Here is a 27310-nt window from a genome sequence, read left to right on the forward strand (position 1 = left end):
AAAAAAAACTGCAGATGCTGGAATCCAAAGTAGACAAGCATGAGGCTGGAAGAACACAACAAGCCAGGCAGCATCAGGAGGTGGAGAAGTCAGTGTTTCGGGTGTAACCCTTCTTCAAGAACGGAAGTAGTGATAGGGGTAGGGGCAGTTGCAGATAAAATGGGAGGGGGGAGGATTATGGGTGGGGAGAGAAGGATTATGTGTGGGGATGAGGGCAGGGTGGTGATAGGTGAATACAGGTGGTAGGTACAACTGGTAGGTCGATAGGAGGAATGAATCTGCATTCACAGCAATCTTCAGCCAGAAGATCCATCTCGGACTGCTCCAGTGGTTTCCAGCATTACAGTTGCCAGTCTTCAGCCAATTTGATTCACCACATGTGATATCAAGAAACAGTTGGACGCATTGGATACTGCAAAAGTTACAGGCCCTGACAACATTCTGGCAATAGTACTCTCAAGACTTGTGCTCCAGAACTTGCTACACCCTTAGGGAAGATGTTCCAGTACCATTATCTACTGTATGCAGTTCTGGTCTCCAAATTTGAGGAAAGACATTCTGGCTATTGAGGGAGTGCAGCTTAGGTTCACGAGGTCAATTCCTGGAATGGCGGGATTACCTTACACTGAAAGACCTAAGCGACTGGGCTTGTATACCCTTGAGTTTGGAAGACTGAGAGGGGATCTAATTGAGACATATAAGATTATGAAAGGATTGGACACTCTGGCAGCAGGAAACATGTTTCCGCTGATGGGTGAGTGCCAAAACAGAGGACACTGCTTAAAAATACGGGGTAGCCCATTTAGGACAGAGATGAGGAGAAACTTCTTCACCCAGAGAGTGGTGGCTGTGTGGAATGCTCTGTCCCAGAGGGCAGTGGAGGCCCAGTCTCTGGATTCATTTAAGAAAGAGTTGGATAGAGCTCTCAAGGATAGTGGAATCAAGGGTTACGGAGATAAGGCAGGAAGAAGATACTAATTAGGAATGATCAGCCATGATCATATTGAATGGCGGTGCAGGCTCGAAGGGCTGAATGGTCTACTCCTGCACCTATTGTCTATTGTCAATTACAAAATTGACATCTACCCAACAATGTGGAAAATTGCCCAGGTATGTCCTGCATACAAAATGCAGGTCAAATCCAACCCGGCCAATTACAGCCTCATCAGTCTACACTCAATCATCAGTACAGGGATGGAAGGTGTCATCAACAGTGCTCTCAAGTAGCATCTGTTCAATGACAACCTGCTCAGTAAAACTCAGTTTGGGTTCCACCAAGGGTATTCAGCTCCAGCCTTGGTTCAAGCATGGACAAAAGATCTGAATTCCAGGGGTGAGGCAAGAGTGACGGCCCTTAATATCAAGGCTACATTTCAATGATGATGTGGTGGTGCTGGTTTTGGACAGGGGTCACCAGGTTATAGTGCAACAGGATTATTTGAAATTGTATGCTTTTGGAGCACTGTTCTTTCGTTAGGTGAAGTCCATGATGAACGATCAGCACTCTGAAAGTTTGTGATTTAAAATAAACCTGTTTGGATCATAACTTGGCATCGTGTGACTTCTGACATTTGACTGAGTAACATCAAGGAGCCTTAGCAAAACTGGAATCAATGGGAGTCAGGGGCAAACTCTCCATTGGCTGGAGTTATCCTTGGCACATAGGAGGATAGTTATAGTTGTTGAAAGTCAGTCATCTCAGTGCCATAAGATCAGAAATGCAGATGTTCACCACTGATTGCACAACGTTCAACACCACACGCGACTCCTCAGATACTGAAGCTATCCATGTTCAAATGCAACAAGATCTGGGAAATATGTAGGCATGTGCTAAAAAGTGGCAAGTAATATTTGTGCCACACAAATGCCGGGTAATGACCACCTCTAATAAGTAACAATCAAACCATTACCCATTGACAGTCAATGGTGTTACTGTCACTAAACCCTTGAAAATGAAAATCTTTGGGTTACAATTGACCAGAAACTCAACTGGATTGACCACATAAACACTGACCACAACAGTAGGTCAGAGGCATTGAATAATTCACCTCCTCATTGCCATAAGCCTGTCCACCATGTACAGGGCACAAGTCAGGAGTGTGATGGAATTGCCTGGATGAGTGCAGCCCCAACAACACACAAGAAGCTTGACACCATGCAGGTACCTGGATTAGTGGTGCTGGAAGAGCACAGCAGTTCAGGCAGCATCCGAGGAGCAGCGAAATCGACATTTCGGGCAAAAGCCCTTCATCAGGAATTCCTGATGAAGGGCTTTTGCCCGAAACGTCAATTCCGCTGCTCCTTGGACGCTGCCTGAACTGCTGTGCTCTTCCAGCACCACTAATCCAGGTACCTGGTTTCCAGCATCTGCAGTCATTGTTTTTACCATGCAGGTAGCTGCACGATTGGCACTAGATGCACAAACACCCACTCCCTCCACCGCTGCTGCTTTGGAGAAGATGCATTGCACAAATTGACCAAAGATGCAAACACTTCTATAGAGAAGGACAAGGTAAAAGAAAATCACACAACACCAGGTTATAATCCAACAGGTTTATTTGGAAGCACTAGCTTTCAGAGCATTGCTCCTTCGTCAGGTGGTTGTGCAGAGGGACCATAATTTACAGCAAAAGATCACAGTGTGAAGGAACTGAGACATATTCACAGCCACCTCAGCTTGTCCAATCAACTGCAGGTATGACAGGTCAGGCTTCCACCCACAGCGGATCACGTGGACCCAGAGTCACGTGGCCACGCGAACGTACGTCCGAGCGACTTTCCGTGGCGTCACCGCGTTACCGTGCCCCGCCCCCCCCCCCGCGGAGGTCGCGCAGGCGCAGTGGCCGTGCCGCCATGATGGAGGTCTGGCTCCGTCCTCCCCGCGAGGCCCGGCTCTCGCTCGTGGCCCTGCCGCCCGGGTCCACCGGGAGGGAGCTCAAACAGCGGGCCCGCCGGCCGCAGGTACACCGCCCGGTCACCCCCCCCCGCCCACTCACCCTCACCGGGGGGGGGGAGGGGGAGACACTGTCTGACCCCGGGGGGAGGGGGAGACACTGACTGTCTGACCCCGGGGGGAGGGGGAGACACTGACTGTCTGACCCCGGGGGAGGGGGAGGGGGAGACACTGACTGTCTGACCCCGGGGGAGGGGGAGGGGGAGACACTGACTGTCTGACCCCGGGGGAGGGGGAGGGGGAGACACTGACTGTCTGACCCCGGGGGAGGGGGAGACACTGACTGTCTGACCCCGGGGGAGGGGGAGACACTGACTGTCTGGCCCCGGGGGGAGGGGGAGACACTGACTGTCTGACCCCGGGGGGAGGGGGAGACACTGACTGTCTGACCCCGGGGGAGGGGGAGACACTGACTGTCTGACCCCGGGGGGAGGGGGAGACACTGACTGTCTGACCCCGGGGGGAGGGGGAGACACTGACTGTCTGGCCCCGGGGGGAGGGGGAGACACTGACTGTCTGACCCCGGGGGGAGGGGGAGACACTGACTGTCTGACCCCGGGGGGAGGGGGAGACACTGACTGTCTGACCCCGGGGGGAGGGGGAGACACTGACTGTCTGACCCCGGGGGGAGGGGGAGACACTGACTGTCTGACCCCGGGGGGAGGGGGAGACACTGACTGTCTGACCCCGGGGGGAGGGGGAGACACTGACTGTCTGACCCCGGGGGGAGGGGGAGACACTGACTGTCTGGCCCCGGGGGGAGGGGGAGACACTGACTGTCTGGCCCCGGGGGGAGGGGGAGACACTGACTGTCTGACCCCGGGGGGAGGGGGAGACACTGACTGTCTGACCCCGGGGGGAGGGGGAGACACTGACTGTCTGACCCCGGGGGGAGGGGGAGACACTGACTGTCTGACCCCGGGGGGAGGGGGAGACACTGACTGTCTGACCCCGGGGGGAGGGGGAGACACTGACTGTCTGACCCCGGGGGAGGGGGAGACACTGACTGTCTGACCCCGGGGGAGGGGGAGGGGGAGACACTGACTGTCTGGCCCCGGGGGGAGGGGGAGGGGGAGACACTGACTGTCTGACCCCGGGGGGAGGGGGAGACACTGACTGTCTGACCCCGGGGGGAGGGGGAGACACTGACTGTCTGGCCCCGGGGGGAGGGGGAGGGGGAGACACTGACTGTCTGACCCCGGGGGGAGGGGGAGACACTGACTGTCTGGCCCCGGGGGGAGGGGGAGACACTGACTGTCTGACCCCGGGGGGAGGGGGAGACACTGACTGTCTGACCCCGGGGGGAGGGGGAGACACTGACTGTCTGACCCCGGGGGGAGGGGGAGACACTGACTGTCTGACCCCGGGGGAGGGGGAGGGGGAGACACTGACTGTCTGGCCCCGGGGGGAGGGGGAGGGGGAGACACTGACTGTCTGACCCCGGGGGGAGGGGGAGACACTGACTGTCTGACCCCGGGGGGAGGGGGAGACACTGACTGTCTGGCCCCGGGGGGAGGGGGAGGGGGAGACACTGACTGTCTGACCCCGGGGGGAGGGGGAGACACTGACTGTCTGGCCCCGGGGGGAGGGGGAGGGGGAGACACTGACTGTCTGACCCCGGGGGAGGGGGAGACACTGACTGTCTGACCCCGGGGGAGGGGGAGACACTGACTGTCTGACCCCGGGGGAGGGGGAGACACTGACTGTCTGGCCCCGGGGGGAGGGGGAGGGGGAGACACTGACTGTCTGACCCCGGGGGGAGGGGGAGACACTGACTGTCTGACCCCGGGGGGAGGGGGAGACACTGACTGTCTGACCCCGGGGGGAGGGGGAGACACTGACTGTCTGGCCCCGGGGGGAGGGGGAGGGGGAGACACTGACTGTCTGACCCCGGGGGGAGGGGGAGACACTGACTGTCTGACTCCGGGGGAGGGGGAGGGGGAGACACTGACTGTCTGACCCCGGGGGGAGGGGGAGACACTGACTGTCTGACCCCGGGGGGAGGGGGAGACACTGACTGTCTGACCCCGGGGGGAGGGGGAGACACTGACTGTCTGACCCCGGGGGGAGGGGGAGACACTGACTGTCTGACCCCGGGGGAGGGGGAGGGGGAGACACTGACTGTCTGACCCCGGGGGAGGGGGAGGGGGAGACACTGACTGTCTGACCCCGGGGGAGGGGGAGGGGGAGACACTGACTGTCTGACCCCGGGGGAGGGGGAGACACTGACTGTCTGACCCCGGGGGAGGGGGAGGGGGAGACACTGACTGTCTGACCCCGGGGGAGGGGGAGGGGGAGACACTGACTGTCTGACCCCGGGGGAGGGGGAGGGGGAGACACTGACTGTCTGACCCCGGGGGAGGGGGAGGGGGAGACACTGACTGTCTGACCCCGGGGGAGGGGGAGGGGGAGACACTGACTGTCTGACCCCGGGGGAGGGGGAGGGGGAGACACTGACTGTCTGACCCCGGGGGAGGGGGAGGGGGAGACACTGACTGTCTGACCCCGGGGGAGGGGGAGGGGGAGACACTGACTGTCTGACCCCGGGGGAGGGGGAGGGGGAGACACTGACTGTCTGACCCCGGGGGAGGGGGAGGGGGAGACACTGACTGTCTGACCCCGGGGGGAGGGGGAGACACTGACTGTCTGACCCCGGGGGGAGGGGGAGACACTGACTGTCTGACCCCGGGGGGAGGGGGAGACACTGACTGTCTGACCCCGGGGGGAGGGGGAGACACTGACTGTCTGACCCCGGGGGGAGGGGGAGACACTGACTGTCTGGCCCCGGGGGGAGGGGGAGGGGGAGACACTGACTGTCTGACCCCGGGGGGAGGGGGAGACACTGACTGTCTGACCCCGGGGGAGGGGGAGGGGGAGACACTGACTGTCTGACCCCGGGGGGAGGGGGAGACACTGACTGTCTGGCCCCGGGGGGAGGGGGAGGGGGAGACACTGACTGTCTGACCCCGGGGGGAGGGGGAGACACTGACTGTCTGACCCCGGGGGGAGGGGGAGACACTGACTGTCTGACCCCGGGGGAGGGGGAGGGGGAGACACTGACTGTCTGACCCCGGGGGGAGGGGGAGACACTGACTGTCTGGCCCCGGGGGGAGGGGGAGGGGGAGACACTGACTGTCTGGCCCCGGGGGGAGGGGGAGGGGGAGACACTGACTGTCTGACCCCGGGGGGAGGGGGAGACACTGACTGTCTGACCCCATGAGGATGGGGAGGGGGAGACACTGACTGTCTGGCCCCGGGGGGATGGGGAGGGGGAGACACTGACTGTCTGACCCCGGGGGGATGGGGAGGGGGAGACACTGACTGTCTGACCCTGGGGGAGGGGGAGACACTGACTGTCTGACCCCATGAGGATGGGGAGGGGGAGACACTGTCTGTCTGACCCCGGGGGGATGGGGAGGGGGAGACACTGTCTGTCTGACCCCGGGGGGATGGGGAGGGGGAGACACTGTCTGTCTGACCCCGGGGGGATGGGGAGGGGGAGACACTGTCTGTCTGACCCGAGGGGGAGGGGAGACACTGACTGTCTGACCCCGGGGAGGGGGAGACACTGACTGTCTGTCTGAGCCCGGGGGGATGGGGATGGGGAGGGGGAGGGGGAGACACTGACTGTCTGACCCGAGGGGGAGGGGGAGACACTGACTGTCTGACCCCTGGGGGAGGGGGAGACACTGACTCCACTGAACCGCACGTACCCTCATGTGTTAATGACATGCTTCACAGTGCTCCAGACTCAACATGAGGTTCAGCAATTTAAGATCACACAACACTGCCTTTTTTTTAACTTGTTGGAGATGTATTTTTTTTCTTTTATCATGGAATAAGGGTATCATTGATACACCAGGGAATCCTGCTGTAACCCTTCCTTCACTGTTTGCTGCTTGTGATTTAACCCTTTGAGTCCAGGTTAAATTCTGGTAAACTAATACTGCAGCTCCTCCAAATATAACCCCACCTAAGATGTTGTGTCTGGAACTGTTCACAATATTCTGGATGGGTTTTGACAAGACCCTTGTATAGGTGAAGCTTGACTTCTGTCTCCTTGTATTCCACTTATGTCCAGTCTCTCTTCCTCCATTAACCTGCGGTCTCTCCCACACATCCTTTATCACCTATCTATCTCTTCTCTTGAACACACCTCTTTTGCTCCTCTCTTGTATCTCTCAACAACAATTTGTTTCTGTTTAATGGCTTTAATATAAGGAGGCAGATTTAATATCAAGGTGTCAAATATGAGGTATTGCAGATGACAACATCTTGATCAAAGGGACAGTTTAACTGAGAAAAGGAAGGTAGATAAGTGGAGTTTTGATATTTTCTGTTCAGATATGTTATTAGACGCTCTGGAACAGCTGGGACTTGAACCTGGGTCTCCAGTTCAGAGGTAAAACCGCTACAACTGCACCCCAAGAGCTCATTCCTGGATTTTTAAACAAAGCCTGGCAGTTAACTTTCGATCAGCACTAACGTTTGCATTCTCCATGGCAACGCCTCTGCTAATCGGAGGTTGCATGCCAACCAATTGACACTGCGCCCTCACTCAGTGAGTTTGTTTTCCTCTCAAACTGGTGTTCTTGTGAATTGTCCTAATGTGTGCAAGGTAAAAAGCTTCAACAGAATGGATCATTTTTCAGTAACACTGAAATACTGTCATACCAAATGACAAGGAGATGGGGAAGTGTTTATGGGTCATGAGTACAAGTGTATTGATCGTCATACAGAACGGAAACAGACCCTTTGCTCCAAGCAGTCCACACCAACCATAATGCCAAGCTAAACTAGTCCCACCTGCCTGCACTTGGCCATACATCTCCAAACATTTCTTATTCATATACTTACCGAAATGTCCTTTTAAACGTCATAACTGTACCTGCATCCACCACTTCCTTTGGAAGTTCATTCCACTTGTAGGAAGTTAACGTGCAGATATAGCAAGTGATTAGGAAGGCAGGTGATTTGCTAGTATTTGTTACAAAGTGGTTAGAATATAAAAGTAAAGAATCTTACCCCAGTTATATATAGCATTGGTGAGGCTACTCTTGGTGTGTGCACTTTTGGTCACCTTGTATATGGAAAATCATACTTGCCCTAGAGAGAGTGCAATGAAGGTAGACTAGACTAGACTGGTTCCTGAGATGACAATATCATTCAGTGAGGTGAGATTGAGAAGATTGGGCCCATAGTTTAGGAGAATGATTGCAACATGACATGAGATAATGTGGAGCAATGGAGTTGAATTGTAGAGCAGGCTTCAGTAGCCCACTTCAGGTTCTATTTATTATGTCCATATTATAATGAAGTATAAATAGAGTAATCCAGAACTTGGGAAATGCTTTCCCTTTTCACTGCTTGAACTGACTGTATGAGAGAGAAATATACCAGGCCGTGCACTCAGAGCATGCACAGATCAACTGGCAGAGGTCTTCTAAGACATTTTCAACCCCTCCCTGCAGCAGGCCGCTGTCCCTGCCTGTTTCAAAAGGTCCAACATCATCCCTGTGCCTAAGGAGGCTCATGCAGCATGTCTCAATGACTACTGCCCAGTGGCCCTAACTTCAGTGGGAATGAAGTGCTTTGAAAGGCTGGTCATGGCATTAATCACCTCCAGCCTCCCCACTACTCTTGACCCACTCCAATTTGCCTATCAGACCAACAGATCCACGTCAGATGCCATATCACTAGCCCTTCACTCCTCCCTAGAATGTCTTGACACCAAAAACAGCTACGTAAGAATCCTACTCATTGATGACAATTCAGCCTTCAACACTATTATCCCCTTGAGACTGATTACTAAACTTGGTGATCTCGGACTAAACCCCATTCTCTGCAACTGGATCCTCAGTTTCCTGACCCACAGGCCACAATCAGTGAAGATTGGGGACAATATTTCATCCTCACTAACACTCAACACTGGAGCCCCCCAGGGGTGTGTACTCAGCCCCCTACTGTACTCACTGTATACCATGACTGCGTCGCCAAATACCAGACTAATGCCATTTACAAGTTCGCTGATGACACCACTATAGTTGGTCAAATCTCAGATGGTGACAAAACAGACTACAGATGGGAGGTGGAAGACCTGGAAAAATGGTGCACTGAGAACAACCTAGCTCTCAATGTCAGCAAAACCAAGGAAATTATTATTGACTTTCAGCGGGATATTATTCGTGCCCCCCTACACATTAACAGTGCAGAGGTGGAACGAGTGGAGAGTGTCAAGCTCTTCTACAAAACCTGTAGATGACTTGGGTTCTTCATGTGGACGCACTGGTTACAAAGGCCCAACAACGTCTCCTCTTCCTCAGGCAGTTGAGGAAATTTGGCATGACGGCGAATACCCGTGCCAACTTTTATAGGTGTGCAATCAAGAGCATTCAAGATTGGAGATGGTAACTGAGAGTGGTGAACTTGGCCCGGACAATCACAAAGGCCAAGCTCCCATCTATAGAATCCATCTCCCAGGCCCGCTGTCAAGGAAAGGCCGCCAGCATTCTTAAAGATCCATCCCACCCTGGCAATGTTTTTCTACAACCTCTACCATCGGGGAGAAGGTACAGAAGCCTGAGCATGCACCAGCCAGATTTGAAACAGTTTTCTACCCGACTGTTGTTAGAATACTGAATGGACACTGAAGCTCTTCACAGTCTCTGTACCTGTGTTTTTGTTTTTGCTGCTGTTTACCTATTAGTTACTATCCATGCTGCTTAACTCTGTGATCTGCCTGTATTGCTTTTCACTGTGTCTCGCTACATGTGGCAATAAATTCAATTCAATTCAATATACAAATAATGAAAGAAATAGATACATGAAATCAGCATGCAGTATCTGGGTTTTCTTTATCTATTTCAACTTAAATTTTGTAATGTAGGGCCTGCCCATTACAGATGTTTACCTGAAATATAATGGAAAACTGGTTGATGAAGAAACTGAGCTACAACATGGAGGAATTTACAGTCTGGAGCAAAGACTTGTTGGAGGGAAAGGAGGTAAGGTTTCAGCACGACCGTGCCTTCATTTATTTTATCTGCATACCTTTCTGCATACTTTGTTATTGTTCCCGTGAACAGTTTGAGACTGACTCCCACACAACTGCACCTGTCTGCATGTTAACATTCTGATAGGTGCTGCAGTAGTACCCTATAGTGATCTGATCTGGATGTACACATGTTTGCATGCACCCGTTTCTAATTTATTAGATTCCCTACAGTGTGGAAGCAGGCCCTTCGGCCCAACAAGTCCACACCGACCCGCCGAAGAGTAACCCACCTGGACACATTTCCCTCTGACTAACGCACCTAACCTATAGGCAATTTAGCATGGTCAGTTCACCTGACCTGTTCACCTTTGGACTGTGGGAGGGAACAGAGCACGGGGAGAATATGCAAACTCCACAGCCAGAGAGTGGTGGGCCTGTGGAATTCATTGCCGCAGAGTGCAGTGGAGGCCGGGACACTAAATGTCTTCAAGGCAAAGATTGATAGATTCTTGATGTCTTGAGGAATTAAGGGCTACAGGGGGAATGTGGGTAAGTGGAGTTGAAATGCCCATCAGCCATGATTGAATGGCGGAGTGGACTCGATGGGCCGAATTGCCCGAGGCTGGAATTGAACCTTGGACTCTGGTGCTGTGAGGCAGCAGTGCTAACCACTGAGCCGCCGTGCCGCCCACAAATCTATTTACTAACTGAGTATCTGGTGGATGATGCCTACTCAAACAATAAAATGTTTATGCTGGAATCACTCAATTTAATTACAAATTATTTTGGATGACATTGCAAAACACATTGTCGTGATAGCCTATGTCTATTCAGTTAACTTCAAGATATTGTTTAAAAAAAATTCTCTGAATCTCTTTGCTTTTGTTTTCTCACTAATAAGAATGTCACTATGCAGTCTTCCAGGTTACAAAGAAATAGAAATGCAGGTTTATTGAGACTTTAGATGATGCAGACAGTGGAGTGGTTTGTAAACTTCTCAAGTTTATGTCATTCCTTAGGGTTTGGATCGATGCTCCGTGCCCTTGGAGCTCAAATTGAGAAAACTACAAACCGAGAGGCCTGTCGGGATTTGAGTGGAAGGAGACTGCGGGATGTAAACCATGAAAAGGCGTAAGGCATTCAGTCCACTGCTAGAAGAATTATTTTTAAGGAGACTCTTACTGGCTGTGATTCTGTTATAGACTCGTATTACATGATTCTGTTTTCCTATAAGTGTTTAAACCATACATGAATGTGAATTATTAGTCCAGTGATAGTGATGGGGATCTGGAGAGAAACTATTCTTGTCGGTGGAATGGTTCAGAACAGGCAACAGGTCTTTGGTGAAAGAATTGAAGCGAAATGAGTAAAAATAATTTGACGCAACTAATGGGTATGATCTGAAAAGGAAGTGGAGGCAGACTCAATTGTGGCTTTAAAAGAGAATTGAGTAAGAACTAGCAGAAAGTATATTATGGATCTGTAGGGTTGCTTTTGCAGAGTGCTGACATAGGACGGACAGGCCAAATGGTCATCTGTATAATTTCACAAAAGACTTTGAGCTATTCGGTAATTCATTTAATTTCCCTTATGACGAGTGCTAAGCAATTGACCATTAGTAACTAAACAGTGTGCTGAGAATGATCTCCAGCTCTAATGACTGTGCTCAGCAGAGGAACCATCTTCAGTCCTAACACACTGCCTCGTCTAGTTTTGGGGACATTTCAGTTACGAAATCACAGTATCTGGTTATGAAAGCCTTCAGAAATAATGCACAAACTTGGTTTGTTTGGGCTTCCTTGTCAATTTTGACTTCTCTCCCCTTGTGTTGAGGGGCCTGACTTTGAGCTGGCATCTTGCTGTTGATCATTGAGGTGGAAAGTACAATCCTTTGCTGTATTGGCTGGAAGATTTGTGAAGAGCAATTCAAGAAGCTTACCTCCTGACCTCCCCACCCGCTCCCCCAGTGCACCAGGAGGACAGGCATAGCTGCTTGCTGTGAAACCAGGCCATGGAGATCAGGGAGTCTGGGTGGAGTCTTAACTGTTGATTGCACTACATTGCCCAGTTAATAATAATATGCTGTTGTGTATGCAAATATCTTAAAAAGGGGTGCTTCTTTTGTGTGGTCTGTTTGTATTCTGCAGAGTGAGGTCAGCGGATATTGCCGGGGTTGGAGGATTTGAGCTATAGGGAGAGGCTGAACAGGCTGAGGCTGTTTTCCCTGGGGTGTCGGAGACTGGGGGGGTGACCTTATAGAGGTTGATAAAATCATGAGGGGCAAGGATAGAGTAAATAGACAAAGTCTTTTCCTTGAGGTTGGGGCGTACAGACTAGAGGGCATAGGTTTAGGGTGAGAGGGGAAAAGATATAAAAGAGACCTAAGGAGCAACTTTTTCACACAGAGGGTGGTACGTGTATGGAATGAGTTGCCAGAGGAAACGGTGGAGGCTGGTACAACTGCAACATTTAAGAGGCATTTGGATGGGTATATGAATAGGAACGGTTTGGAAGGATATGGGCCGGGTGCTAGCAAGTTGGAATAGATTGGGTTGGGATATCTGGTCGGCATGGACAGATTGGATCGAAGGGTCTGTTTCCATGCTGTACATCTCTATGACTCTATAGCTTGCTGCATGGCCATGCAGGATGGAGGGAATGTTGGTGTTACTTTTGACTACACTCAGCTAATTGGGAAATCAAGCAGAATTGTTGCTCCTACACACACCAACCTGTGGCTTTCAGCTGAGGGTAGACTAGGTTCACAAGTTTGCTACCAGACCGTTAGTGTCAGCTGTGTCTCGGCTGGTAGCATTTTCACCTTTTGTTTTAAATTTCAAAAGTTGACCTTCCTCATAAAACATCTTTGTACATACATGGTCACAAATGCAGTTCTGTACTGTAACATATCAAGGAAACAAACTTTGGAGTTGGACTCCATCCAAAGCAAAGACCTCCTCTTACACATACAATACTATATTTACATATACTTAAGGCACTAAGAGGGTCTGATAACTGAACGACCCCCATTTGCCTTCAGCAGGAAGACCTCACACAGTGGTCTTTCCCCACTGCACTGGCAGCTTGCCCAATCTTTAGTGTGACCCTCAGAAGGGATGTAGTCCTGGACTTTAAAACGTGCCAGTCTGTAATCACCTGAGTCAGAAAGCGGTCACTACAAAGACTTTAGCGCAAAGCCCAGTCCACCTCAGTGCTGAGGGAATGCGGCATCTTTTAGGTGAGACCTAAATGAAGGCCATGTCTACTCCTTCGTAAAAGAAAGATATTGGAGCGGCAGTTAGCAGGGGGATCCTCCTGAGTGCCTCAACTTCACCAATCTCACTAAACGGTTATCATCACATTGCTATTTGTGGGAATTTACTGAATGCCAATTGGTTGCTGTGTTTTCTACATTGTTATAATGACTCCAGTCTGAAAAATACTTCGAATTCGTTGGAAAGCATTTTCTGAAGTAGTTCAGTCATGGAGCAGGCTGTTTGTGCAAAAATCGAGAGGAGAGGGGCCAGCCTCACTTGCTACTGTGCCTGTGATGTTTGAGAAGTTGAAACCTACAGTCATTTCTGTTTTTGTACAGGATGGCTGAATGGATAAAGAAGCAGGCCGATCGGGAAGCCGAGAAAGAACAGAGGCGATTGGAACGATTACAGCGCAAGCTTGCTGAGCCAAAGCACTATTTCTCTGATCCGCAGTATGAGCAGCAATTGGATGAAATGTCTGAGCGCCTGGAGGATTCTGTGCTTAAAGGTAGAGCTCTGTTTGAGAAACCATACCCAACAGAAACGGTCACAGTTGCAGGTAATATAATCATCCTGTTTGGAAATATTATGACACGTGTCTGGGGCAGTTGGGCTTTGAACACAGACAACACAAGATCCCTTGCATCTTAAGAACTACTATATGGAGTGATTGGTCATTCACTCTCCCATGTCTCTTTCTGGATCTTTGAGAAAGTAGGAGAATGTGTCCGTTGCTTTACAGAGGAGGGAAGGCATTTCCTCAGAAGTGATCAGAATTGGCTTCAGCCACCCTTGGGGCCATCTGAGGACCTGGACAGAATGTGAGAGATCTGTGGAAAGGAAGGTCCAGCCTTCCTCCTGACTGAGCGCTGGTATTTTGTTAATTCACTCTCTGGGTGTGGCATCACTGGCTGGGCCAGCATTTCTTGCCTGTCCCTGTTGCCTTTGAGAAGCTGACGGTGAGCTGCCTTGTGAACTGCTGCAGTAAACGTGCTGTAGATAGATCCCTAATGCCGCTCGGAAGCGAACTTTAGGATTTGACCCAGTGACACTGAAGGAATGGCAATATCTTTCCAAGTCAGAAAGGTAAATGACTTGGAGGGTACTTGCAGATGTTGACATTCCCATGTATCTTCTGCCTTTATCCTTCTAGATGTTAGTGGTCTTGGGTTTGGAAGGTGCTGTTTAAGGAGCTTTGGTGAATTTCTGCAGTTATCATATAGGTGGTACACCCTGCTGCTACTGAGCATTGGTGGTTGAGGGAGTGGAGTTAGTGATGCTAATCAAATGTGCTGTTTTGTCCTGGATGGTGTCAAGCTCCTTGGTTGTTTCTGGCCCTACATTTGTCCAGGCAGGAAGTGGTGTACTCCTGACTTGTGCCTTGTACATGATGGACAAACTTCAGGGCTTCAGGAGGTGAATTACTGTCTGTAGAATTCCTCTGACCTGTTTGTGTAGCCGCTGTATTTTCATGGTTAGTAAAGTTCAGTTTCTGGTCAGTGGTAGTCCCTGCGATGTTCATAGTGGGGGATTCAGTGATGAAAAGTATGGTGCTGGAAAAGCACAACAGGCCAGGTAGTATCCGAGGAGTAGGAAAATTGATGTTTCTGGCATAAGCCCTTCAACCGAAATCACATCTCTGATAAAGGGCTTATGCCCGAAACGTCGACTCCCCTGCTTCTCCGGTACTGCCTGACCTGCTGAGCTTTTCCAGCACCACACTTTTTGACTCTGATCTCGAGCATCTGTGTCCTGACTTTCTCCAGGATTCGGTAATGGTAATGCCGTTGAGTCAAAAGGGTGGAGATGGTCTTAGTTTGGTATTTGTATGCTGACACCCTCCTTCGACTGACTGAACTGGTCCTCATCCTGAATAACTTCTCTTTCCAATCCTCCCACTTCCTCCAAACTAAAGGAGTTGCCATGGGCACCCGCATGGGCCCCAGCTATGCCTGTCTCTTCGTAGGATATTTGGAACAGTCCATCTTCCGCAGCTACACTGGCACCACCCCCCACCTTTTCCTCCGCTACATCGATGACTGTATCGGCGCTGCCTCGTGCTCCCACGAGGAGGTTGAACAGTTCATCAACTTTACTAACACCTTCCATCCCGACCTCAAATTCACCTGGACTGTCTCAGACTCCTCCCTCCCCTTCTTAGACCTTTCCATTTCTATCTCGGGCGACCGAATCAACACAGACATCTACTATAAACCGACTGACTCCCGCAGCTACCTGGACTACACCTCCTCCCACCCTGCCCCCTGTAAAAACGCCATCCCATATTCCCAATTCCTTCGTCTCCACCGCATCTGCTCCCAGGAGGATCAGTTCCAACACCGCACAGCCCAGATGGCCTCCTTCAAGAACCGCAGATTCCCCCCAGACGTGATCGACGATGCCCTACACCGCATCTCCTCCACTTCCCGCTCCTCCGCCCTTGAGCCCCGCCCCTCCAACCGCCACCAAGACAGAACCCCACTGGTTCTCACCTACCACCCCACCAACCTCCATATACAGCGTATCATCCGCCGTCATTTCCGCCAACTCCAAACGGACCCCACCACCAGGGATATATTTCCCTCCCCTCCCCTATCAGCGTTCCGCAAAGACCACTCCCTCCGTGACTCCCTCGTCAGGTCCACACCCCCCACCAACCCAACCTCCACTCCTGGCACCTTCCCCTGCAACCGCAGGAAATGCAAAACTTGCGCCCACACCTCCTCCCTTACTTCTCTCCAAGGCCCCAAGGGATCCTTCCATATCCGCCACAAATTCACCTGCACCTCCACACACATCATCTATTGCATCCGCTGCACCCGATATGGCCTCCTTTATATTGGGGAGACGGGCCGCCTACTTGCGGAACGCTTCAGGGAACACCTCTGGGACGCACGGACCAACCAACCCAACCACCCCGTGGCTCAACACTTTAACTCTCCCTCCCACTCCACCGAAGACATGCAGGTCCTTGGACTCCTCCATCGCCAGAACATCATAACACGACGGTTGGAGGAAGAGCGCCTCATCTTCCGCCTGGGAACCCTCCAACCACAAGGGATGAACTCAGATTTCTCCAGTTTCCTCATTTCCCCTCCCCCCACCTTGTCTCAGTCGATTCCCTTGAACTCAGCACCGCCCTCCTAACCTGCAATCTTCTTCCTGACCTCTCCGCCCCCACCCCGGCCTATCACCCTCACCTTAACCTGCTTCCACCTATCACATTTCCAATGCCCCTCCCCCAAGTCCCTCCTCCCTACCTTTTATCTTAGCCTGCCTGGTAACCTCTCCTCATTCCTGATGAAGGGCTCTGGCCCGAAACGTCGAATTTCCTGTTCCTTGGATGCTGCCTGACCTGCTGTGCTTTAACCAGCAACACATTTTCAGCTATTTGTATGGTGTGAATGTTACTTGCCAGTTTCCAGCCCAAGCCTGGATATTGTCCAGGTCTTGCTGTGTTTGGGTGTGATCTGTTGTGGTATCTGAAGAGTTATGAATGACTGGTGCTGAATATTGTGCAATGAGGATAGTTGCGCTTAAATGGAGAAAGAAACTAAGCTGTCAGGTAGAAAAACATTTGCTTTCTATAGTTTTAATAAGAATTTTAATAAGAGTTTAACATACCTGCAAAATGAAGGAGGCCTTCAGTTTATTTTAGTGCGTTATGAGGTGTGAAGTGATCCACTGATAAGCATTTATTGATTTTTAATTCAGTAATAAAATGTGTATGAGGTGGCAATGGCCTAGTAGTATTATCACTTGACGATTAATCCAGGAACTCAACTGATGAAGGAGCAGCGCTCTGAAAGCTTGTGATCTTAAATAAACCTATTGGATGATAACCCGGTGTTGTGATTTCTGATTTTGTCTGGACCCAAAGCAATGTGGTTGATTCTCAACTGCCCTCTGAAATGGCCCAGCAAGCCACTCGGTTCAGGGGCAGCTCGGGACAGGCAGTACGTGCTGGCTGGCCAGCGATGCCCCAGGTGAATTTTTAAAGAAAACTCATTGACAGGAAAGCAAGTGCAAATCTGCTATTTACTGGACAATTGTACTTCAAATTTTACAAAGTAGTTTCTTTTTTAAAAGGCTTCTTTATATGGTTACTGGTGTACTCCTGTTTCTCCAGGTTTACAAGCGTCATCGAGTGATGTGGTGTCAGCAGAAGGCGGAGCAGTTCGGAAACGTGTGCACCCTGTCCCCCCCACACAGGCTAAGGGTGGAAAGAAGAAATGTCTCTGGTAAATGAGTAAACTTTTGTCTTGCCTTTTGTCTCTGCTTCTACTGCTGCTTATACTCTGCATTTTTTTTTCCCGCTGCCCACATCCTCACATTGTTCTCCGTGTCTTCTCAGCCTTTTCTGTTTAAGGGGTGAATGAGTTGTATAGCTGAGCCTGGACCCTGCCCTTGTTTTGTGTTGACCCATGCAAAAGCTAAAGAAGCACACAGCCAGAATTGAAGCAGGGGTCTTCGTGAGGCAACACAGCACTGCTGTTACATTACTTTAGAAACATGCTTGTGCAGAGGGCAGGTAATGTGTCCATCATGTCTGTGTTAAATTCCTCAACGGCCAGTTAAGCCACCAGCTCAGTTTTTTGGCTATTATCCTGAAAATTATTCCTCCTGCTTTTGGAAAGTTACTAAAGCAATCTGATCCTCCGTATTTGCACATTTTAGATTTTAATACTTTTGTGAAGAAATTTCTCTTCATTTCACCTCAACTATTTTAAATTCATGACCTTTGTTGACCACACCCTTTGCCAGGGGATCTCTAAGTATTGATTTTAAATACGCTGACCTGATGTCTTCCTCTGCTCTAAGAACATCCCATCTTCACCTTAAATGAACTCCCATCAATCTGGTAAAGTAACACTTTCATATTGTCTTCAGAGTTTTGGTATCCTTCCTCATTGTGGTACCAGGAATTGTACACAGTTAAGCAGTCCATTGGACCAGATTGCAGAGAGGGAGAGTGTATTTAAGAGAGATTTTTTTTTCCTGGAAGTTACATTCAGTTGTCCCTAGATGGGAGCAGAAATGCTGTAATTTGCAGAAGCCCCATTGATCCAATTCTTGCTCCTTTAGTTCTACCTTTACATGGGCATGACCTTTAAATTTGGGCATCAGAAGCAAATTGAATTAAGATCCTTGTGTTGTAATCATTTGTTGCATTAGGCTCACATATTAAAAAAAAAACAAGATAAGCATGCTGGCTCCCAGCGAGAGTTTGATACAGGAGGCAATGACTGATGGTTTCAAAATGAACCAAATCGATATGGAAAGTATACGTACTGTTTGACAGTGAATAGGAATGATGTGTGCCCATGCAGGATGTGCTCCACTTCACCTGCCCGACACTTGTAATTTCTCCCAAAAGCTCTCGTTCTAAGTTGGTAACATTGCTAGTTTAAAGTGAGGATTCCTCGTGCTATATCACTGGTGGAAGTGAAAGCCATCAGTGTGGGGTCGCTGTTCTCTGTGGGATGCCTCCACCGGCCCACGGTGAAATGATCTCAAGGCATTTACTGCTGGATTGAGTTATTTATGTGTGAGAAATGTGAATGCCGAAGTGGATCGATTTATACAAATGTCTTTGTGCATAAAATGAGATGTAGTAATTTGTCAAGTCAGAGCTCATGTCCTAGATTCAAAATAACAGCAGCTGAGGGCGAAGGCTGAATGGGATCCTTGCTCAGCAACTTTCCTGTTCCATTCTCTCTCTTTCAGCAAGGGTTTACTTCCCCTGCCCCTCTTTACCCTGGCTTTGTTATAGGATGAGGGTTGCCCTAAATTAAGTACTGTTTTGCTACTATATTCATAGGGCTGGCACGGTGGCTCAGTGGTTTGCACTGTTGCCTCACAGCACCAGGGTCACAGGTTCAATTCCAGCCTTGGGTGACTGTGTGCAGTTTGCACATTCTCCCCATATCTGTGTGGGTTTCCTCTGGGTGCTCTGGTTTCCTCCCACAGTGCAAAGATGTGCAGGTCAGGTGAATTGGCTGTTCTAAATTTTTGTGTTAAGTGCATTAGGGAGACAGGGCTGGGTTGCTCTTCGGAGGGTTGGTGTGGACTTGTTAGGCCAAAGGGCCTGTTTCCACACTATTGGGAATCTAATCTAATCTATGATTCATCCATTTATCTTTCTTCTACTTTGCAAGATTACTACTATTCATTAGTGTTGCTTATTCCATTTCCTTATTAAATGTTTTGACACTGTTCCATTTGACAAGTTGCCAGCAACTAATGGAGGAAAATTATCAACAGTGAATTGGTATTTTTTTCCTCCAATGTTACTTTGCATCAGCAAGTAAACCATATTTAACAGATTTTGATGAAATACACAGAAAGAGGTCACTTAGCCCAACTGGTTCATGCTGGGTATCTCTAAGTAAGTTCTTTGAATCTAATAGCATATTCTGTTCCTTTTTTCCTATAATTGACCCACCTAGCTTACCTTTTAAATGCAGCTTTGCTATTTGCCACAAGAGTTCCACGTGTAAGCGAGCCACATTCTAACCATTCTTTGGGATAAAGAAGTTTCTTAAATACTTACAGAATTTATCAAGCTAGTCTTATTGGTTTGATATCTCCCACAACTTAAAGCATCATTTAGAAATTCGCCTTTTGCGGACAGGGGAGGTTTATGGATTTTGTTTCTTACAGGATGGGAGGAGTGGATTTAGAAGTGTCTGGGAGCTCTGATGAGGAAAGCACAGCAGACAGTGACTCCTCTGACGAGGTTCCCTCTCACCCCAAGAGTCCTGTGGAGCAACAGAGTGTAGAAAATGGTAATGCTGACGATGAGAAGGACTTGTATCCTGGCCCTTGTGCTGACTCATCTGTGTCTGAGCCGACCTTGGTCCAAGAGGAAACTTCAAATCAAACCGACCCGGGAGTCAGCAGCAAAATGGAAGCGACAACTTTGAATTCACAGGACAGCAACAGGCTTGTACCAGAAGAGGGTGTCAGAGAGAGTTCTGAAGAGATGGAGAAGGTCACAACAGATACACAGGATGAAGATAATGCGCCAACAGCTGTTGTAAGTCCTAGTTTCTTAACTTTTGCAATGGAATTTATTTCAAAATAAGTGTTATGGTAATGTAATGGATTAATGAAGATGTTTTCATGCTTTTGAAAATTTCTGTAAATCACTCCTGCACAACAGGATTTGCATAACTTGACAATTCTATTTAGTATGGACCTGTCTTGACAGCTGTCTGGTGGCTCAGTGGTTAGCACTGCTGCCTCTCGGTGCCTGGGACCCAGGTTCAATTCCAACCTCAGGTGATTGTCTGTGTGGAGTTTGTACATTCTCCCCGTGTCTGCGTGGGTTTGCTCCGGTTTCCTCCCACAGTCACAAAGATGTGCAGGTTAGGTGAATTGGCCATGCTAACTTGTCCATAGTGCTAGGTGCGTTAGTCAGAGGGAAATGGGTCTGGGTGGGTTACTCTTCGGAGGGTTGGGCTAAACGGCCTGTTTCTGCACTGTATGGAATCTAATCTTATCTGCAATACTTCACTATTGTTTAGAGATGGCACAACAGGACATTGATCAGCCAATTTTCACACTGATAAGAGTTCATTCAATCCTTAAAAGAAATGAATTTTTCTCCTTTTTGAACAGTGCCATCTAAACTTTGATGTCCAATTGAGTGCCCAACCATAGGGGTCTGAGCATTCTCCCCCCAGTCGAAGCCAGACACTAGCATAGATGCAGCAAACCCTTATCACTGTGCAGCAATGTTTGCCTCAATTCATTTCTCTCACAAGAGTTTGAATTTTGGGTGACTGAGTGAATATTGATGACTTAAATGGTGTATTTATATATAAAACGTCAGTAAATACTTGAAATGGTCCACTCCACAGGAAATAACTGTGTATTTAGGAAAAGTTCCATGTTTCGGAGTTGCTGACCTTATCTGACAGGACGACCCTGTTCTGCTAATATACTGCTGATGGTCTGCTGGTCTTAGCAAATTCAGCATGAAGTTGACATAGTCTGTGAGAGGTTCATGGGTTGGGTGCTGGAGATTAGCTGAATATACGAGCAGTTCTCTGGTAAACAGAAATGGAGGTGAATGGATTGACAACTGAATTACTTTACTAGGATGAGCTCAAGGTTCAGCTTGTACTAATCTACTGGCTTTTGTCTGAGAGCTCCAGTTATCTGCATTTGACAGATTTGGAAAACTTATCCAGCACCGGTAGACATGACTAGATGGCAGGCAGGATTTTCAGTCATAAATGAATATTTCTGAATCGTTTTATTCTATCTCTTAGTAAAAATGGAGGTTTTGCATGTAAGAAGTGAGAGTGTAACAATATTGTGATGGTATCGTTAAAGCTTAAAATTCATGTCTCACTGTGGCAAGTTGCTAAATTGAATTCAGTGAATCTGGTGGCGTAGCCTAGCTCCATTAAAGGAAATGAGAAAAGAAAATTGGTTGGCCATTGTAAAATCATAGAGGAGAAAGTGAGGTCTGCAGATGCTGGAGATCAGAGCTGAAAATGTGTTGCTGGAAAAGTGCAGCAGGTCAGGCAGCATCCAAGGAACAGAAAATTCGATGTTTCGGGCATAAACCCTTCATCAGGAATGGTAAAATCATAACCAATTCGGTAGTTGATAATCTACCATCTCTCTGTGACTTTACTTAGACATTCCATCAACCCCACGTTACAGTTAGTTGTGTTTTAGTGCATCATTCTGTCTTCTGGGTTGGTGTGATAAAGGCCTACCAGCTGTGCCATTCTATTCTGCATTAAGCTGCTGTTGCTGTGAATTTGCTCCGTTGTGGCAAGAAACTGGACTGGAGCAGGTCCACCTAAATCGAGGAGTGATAAGCTTGACCTCTAAGGGCAAGGTTTTAACGCCTTTCATCACCCCTTTAATAATAAAATCTTGCATTAGTACATACGTCCTATTGTCAAGAATGTTTGTTAAGATGGATTGCAAATTGTTATCCAGCATTTCCTATTTCTTGTCAACTGTCATGCCTGTGACCAATCTTGAACCTGATAAAGCTCTCATCACTGCACTCTATGTAAGAAAACAAGAATGAGCTCAGGCCATGATGTTTTACTGGTATTCATACAAATTTTCACATGTTCTACCTGCTTCTTCATTCCCCTTCACCTTAGGGAACTATGACACAGACTAATAACTGAGTTTAATGTTATTGACATTAAATTCTTTCACCAAAGCAAAGGAGGAATCGAATAGTAAAAATATACATTTTCAAATTACAATATTTACATAAAGTGCTTCTGTATTGTGCATCTCTGCATTAAGCGTTTTAAGAGGATGGCATTCTCCAAAGAAATATCTAGCAGTAGGCGTCGCTGCTATATTAATGTGACTTTGTCCATAGAGCAGCTGCATTTCTCAACGATCATGTTGGGGAACTCAGCCACTTCGATCTCTGTGTAGTCTCCTTTCTTCACCAGGTACATCACAGGCAGGGACGCACTCTCCTCCACTGCGCAGCTCCTCTCTCCGTAGTCGAAGGGCCACTGTGGCTGTTTGCAGCCCCCCACACAGTGGAAGGCCTGGTAACCAGGGGGCTCGAGGATCCAGTACTGGGTCCAGGTCAGCTCCCTGAAGTTGATGAAGTATTCCTGCCTGCAGCAGGATCCACTTTCCTTTGCACCACAATCTCCGATACTCCTATACATTAAAACAGCAAAAATATATTGGTCAGCTGTCGCATTGGCTGTAAGAGGAGGCAGAAGTAAATTGTACAGAATTGACTATGGTGAATTGATTTGATAGCTTGGTGTTAAATGAAAAGTACAATTGTTAGTGGCCACCCTTTGAGAAACTAATTTGCAGTTGTTTAATTTGAAGTGGTCTTTTAATACCCAGAAGTTCCCAATACACAAATTAAATATTGGATAATGGTTGCTTTAAATGTTCAAAGAGGCTATAGTTGAGGAAATTGTACGTGGTGTACAGGAGGGAAGATTTAGTGACTCAGACTCCTTAATTGGATTGAAATCTTGAAATAACTGAATTAGTTGCCTGCTGTTTTTTTGCGTCCAGATTTAATTTAATGTTGAAGGAAGGTCGAGGTTCTATTCTTTAGTCAGTAGCTGCTGATAAGAGTTGGTCACCAAAGGTTTATATGTGTTCCTTCGTAGCTTCCTTGCATCTCATTGTGCCCATGCTGCACCACAGAGATTAGTTGTTGTCCCAGGCTAATTGTGTGAGAGATTATTTCTCGACACAATGGACACACTTAAGTGACTGGAAGAGTCACTTTAAACTTTGTATATAACATTTTAACACTGGTGTCTGTCAATTTGGGATTGACCAAAACCTCTTACCAATATTATTTTGTGGAATAATATTGTATATTTTGTATATTTTGTATTTGGAATTTTGTATATTTTTGCAGGAAAAGTTGAGGTTTTTGTATTGTAGTCTCAAATGCTGAGGGTGAGAAGGGAACAAATAGTTTCAAACTGCTAATATCTGATACCATACTTGTTGACTTCATGGTTTTTTTAACATTTTAAATGCATTTGTTTCAGATGAGTGTCATTCATGTGGAGAGGTGTTTTTCTAGTAGTAATGTCAGTGGACTATCAATCCAGACATCCAGGCAAATGTTCTGGGGGCCATTTCAAATCCTACAGAAATTCAAAATTTGAATATGGTAAAAAAAAATCTAGAATTAATAGTGACCATTGTAACAACTCATCTGGTTCACTAATGTCTTATTGTATGGAGCCGCAGTCTGCCCTCCGTGTCCCCAGGTCTATATCAAACGGTTGACTCTCAATTGCTCTCTGGAATTGCGCAGAGAATAAGTTAGTTCAAGGGAACCTTGGGATGGCCAATAACAGCTGGTCAGCTAGCAACACCCACATCACACACAAAAAAGTTTTAAAGCCAGCATTCATTTCACATCCTTAATATCCCAGGCCACAGTCGAGAGTTTTGTTGGTCTGAGGTCACCTGTAGACCAAACCAAGTAAGGATGCCAGATTTACTTACGGATATTAGTGAGCCAGATGGATTTTTACAACAATCAACAGTCAATATGTGGTTGCCGCTTTTTTTATATAATTGAATTCAGTCTACAGCATCTGTCACAGTAGGATTTGAACCCAGGTCCCAGAACATGAGTCTGATGTTCAGGATTACTACCATGCCTCTGCTTTTGTTGACTTCCACTATGTGCAAATAGATTGAAATGAAGGGAGTTGAAGAGTAACCTAAACATTTCCAAAGGTAAATTATTAAAACAAACCTGTAAGGCTGGCAGAACATGAAAGACAAATCCGTATGAGAACATGTATCATTCATATCTCAAATGGGCCCTGGCTATTGCAGTGAGTTACAAATGTGTGACTTGCTGCATTTATTCCAGGGTTTGTTTATTTTTGGGGTGGCAAATTTATGACTGAAAATCGCTTGCTATACCAACAAAATGAATAAAACCGGGGGCTATAAAAGTGCACGTTCAGTGTAAATTCAGCAAAATTAGTGACAAACATGCAGGTGTAATCATTGTACAACACCAGGTTATAGTCCAACAGGGTTATTTAGAAGCACTAGCTATCGGAGCATTGTTTCTTCATCAGATAGAGCAGTGCTGTGAAAGTTAGTACTTCCAATAAACCCTTTGGAGTATAACCTGGTGTTGTGAGATTTTTAACTTTGTACACCCCAGCACCTCATATCAGGTGTAATAATTGTAATTCTTTGGAATAGATTGGAGAGCTGGATGAATTTAAATGAATACATACCCATATTCATCCAGGTTGAGGCTGTAGAGGACCAATTCTGGTTTGCCCAGGACTTGATCATCCGGGCCCTGTGTTGTAAAATGCACCAGTTTGGCCATTTCAGCCGCGTAGCTGCCCATGCGCTCCGCCTCAATCCAGATCTCCAGGTACATGGGCATTTCTGCAGTCTTCATCCAGTAATGGACGGCCTGAGTGACATCCAGACTTTTCCACCCAGAGTCGAGGATTGGAACCAGCCTGCAAATCACAGCAAAAGTAAAAGCTGTTTAGTAAATTAATCCTCATTTCTCACCTTTCCATATTTTAAACATAAGTCAGTCTGACAGCAACCATATACTGTACTGATGAAGCATTGAGACGGTTGTATTAATCAAAACAGAGTTTGCAGTTGTGTTTTATCTAAAGTTGAGCAGCCATACTATTTGGGGAAGCAAATGAGGGCAAGACACAATAGTTAAACTTCTGGTCTGTTCATTCTAATTTCTGTTACAACTTTTCATAGAATGCATTTAGGGAGGTCAAACAGGAAAATAGGATAGGTAGTGAACAGGAAAATACTGAGAAGGGTAGATGGTGTGAGAGATCTTGGAGTTCAAGTGCACAAGTTCCCTAAAGGTGGCAGTGCAGGGTTAGATAAGGTTGTAAAGAAGATATATGGCATGTCCTCCTCCATTGGCAGAGGTATGGAATACAAAAGTAGGGATATAATGTTGAAACAGTAAGACATTAGGGCCAGAACTAGAGAATTTTGTGCTGTTCTGGTCACCACATTACAGGAAGGCTGTGGAGGCGAGTGCAGAGAAGTTTCACTGGAACATTGCCAGGGCTGGGAAATTGCAGCTACAAGGAGAGATTGGAGCGTTGGGATTGTTTTCCTTGGCTGAAGGGTATACAAAATTGTGAGGACTAGTGAGTGTGGACAGCGGGAACCTGTTTCCCTTGGCAAAGAATTCAAAAACCAAGGGTTATAGATTCAAGCTAAGTGGCTGAAGGATTAGAGGGGACATGAAAAGCCTTTTTTTAAAAAGTAGATGGTGATGGGTGTCTGGAATTCGCTGCCTGAGTTGGTGGTGGAGGAAGAGACTCAACTCTTTCACAAAACAGCTGGATCTGCACCTTAAGTGTTGTAGGGTTGTGGGCTTTGTGCAGGAAAATGGGATTAGAAACGACATGTGTGTCTTTGGGTTGTATGAACAAGATAGGCCAAATGGCCCCCTTCTGTGCTGTATCATTTCTATGGTTCTAATCTTATGGTACTGTGTGGCAGCCCGCTTTGAAGACCCTATTCAGTAAGTCTCACTGCCCTGCCTGAGTTGAAAGCTTGCAGCATTTTTAATGTTATTTGTTCTCATTTTTAAACTTGTGATTTTAAAATGCTTCTCGAAACCTTTTCAGGCAGAGAATTCAAGATCTTGTATTTTAAAAAAGCACTAATATTGAGAATGTGAAAATTCCTTGTATAAAAGAACAGGTAGTGTGATGAGAACATTAACCATCTATTCTCAGTTTATTCTTCATAGATTTATGCTCGCAGTCCTCATTTCAAAGTAATATCATAATTTGCCTTGTATGAATCAACTTGTCTGGAAGTCTTTCTCCTGGGGTTCTGTAAGGTTTGGTGCTGGGGCCCTTGCTGTCTGTGGTGTGATATAATGATTTGGATTAAAATGTAGGTGCTGTGATCAAGAAGGTTGTGGATGAGATGAAAATTGATTAGGTGTTAAATAGTAAGGATTGTAGTAAACTGCAGGAAGATAGCAACTAATTGGCCAGCTCTGCTGAGTAGTGGCAAATGGAACTCCACTCAGAAGAGTGAGGGGTAATGCACTTGTCGAGGGCTAACAAGGTGGAGGTTACACAATGACACAATGAATGGTAGGACCTTGGAAGTATTAGAGATCAGAGGGACCTTTTGTATAAGTATTCATACTACCTGAAGGCAATATGGCAGGTAAGCAAGGTGGTTAAGAAGGCATGTGGGGTAACTGCCTTTTATTAGCTACGACATAGAGTACAAGTGCATGGAAACTATGCTGGAACTGTGTGAAACACTGATTAAGTTACAACTGTGTATTGCTTGCAGTTCTGGTCACTACGCTAAAGGAAGGATGTGATTGCACTTGGAGAGGTTTGTCAGGATGCTGCCTGGGCTGGAGGGTCTGAGCTATGAGGAAACAATGGAGAGGTTGGGTTGTTCACCTTGGAACAAGTAAGTTTTAGAGGGGACCTGATAGTCTGTAAGATTGAGGGACATTGATAAGATACACATTCTCTTTGGTAGAGAGGTCAATAACAAGGAAACAAAGGTTTAAGCTAAGAGGTAGAAGGTTAAGGATAGCTTTGAGGAAAAGCAATT

The 27310-nt window shown here is 47.7% G+C and overlaps 1 protein-coding gene across 1 annotated transcript in view; it reads left to right on the plus strand.

Annotated features, from left to right (window-relative positions):
* The first annotated feature begins 2835 nt into the window (after nucleotides 1-2835).
* The window catches only part of sde2 (SDE2 telomere maintenance homolog (S. pombe)), a 51954-nt gene continuing 27479 nt past the window's right edge, over nucleotides 2836-27310 (plus strand). The window contains exons 1-6 of the mRNA XM_060855768.1: nucleotides 2836-2961; nucleotides 9840-9957; nucleotides 10967-11078; nucleotides 13543-13712; nucleotides 17334-17445; nucleotides 19868-20243. Coding sequence (XP_060711751.1) covers nucleotides 2854-2961; nucleotides 9840-9957; nucleotides 10967-11078; nucleotides 13543-13712; nucleotides 17334-17445; nucleotides 19868-20243 — 996 coding nt within the window. The 5' untranslated portion in view covers nucleotides 2836-2853. The remainder of the gene's footprint in view (nucleotides 2962-9839; nucleotides 9958-10966; nucleotides 11079-13542; nucleotides 13713-17333; nucleotides 17446-19867; nucleotides 20244-27310) is intronic.

This window comes from Hemiscyllium ocellatum, chromosome 3 (assembly GCF_020745735.1).
Source record: "Hemiscyllium ocellatum isolate sHemOce1 chromosome 3, sHemOce1.pat.X.cur, whole genome shotgun sequence".
NCBI classification, from domain to species: Eukaryota; Metazoa; Chordata; class Chondrichthyes; order Orectolobiformes; family Hemiscylliidae; genus Hemiscyllium; species Hemiscyllium ocellatum.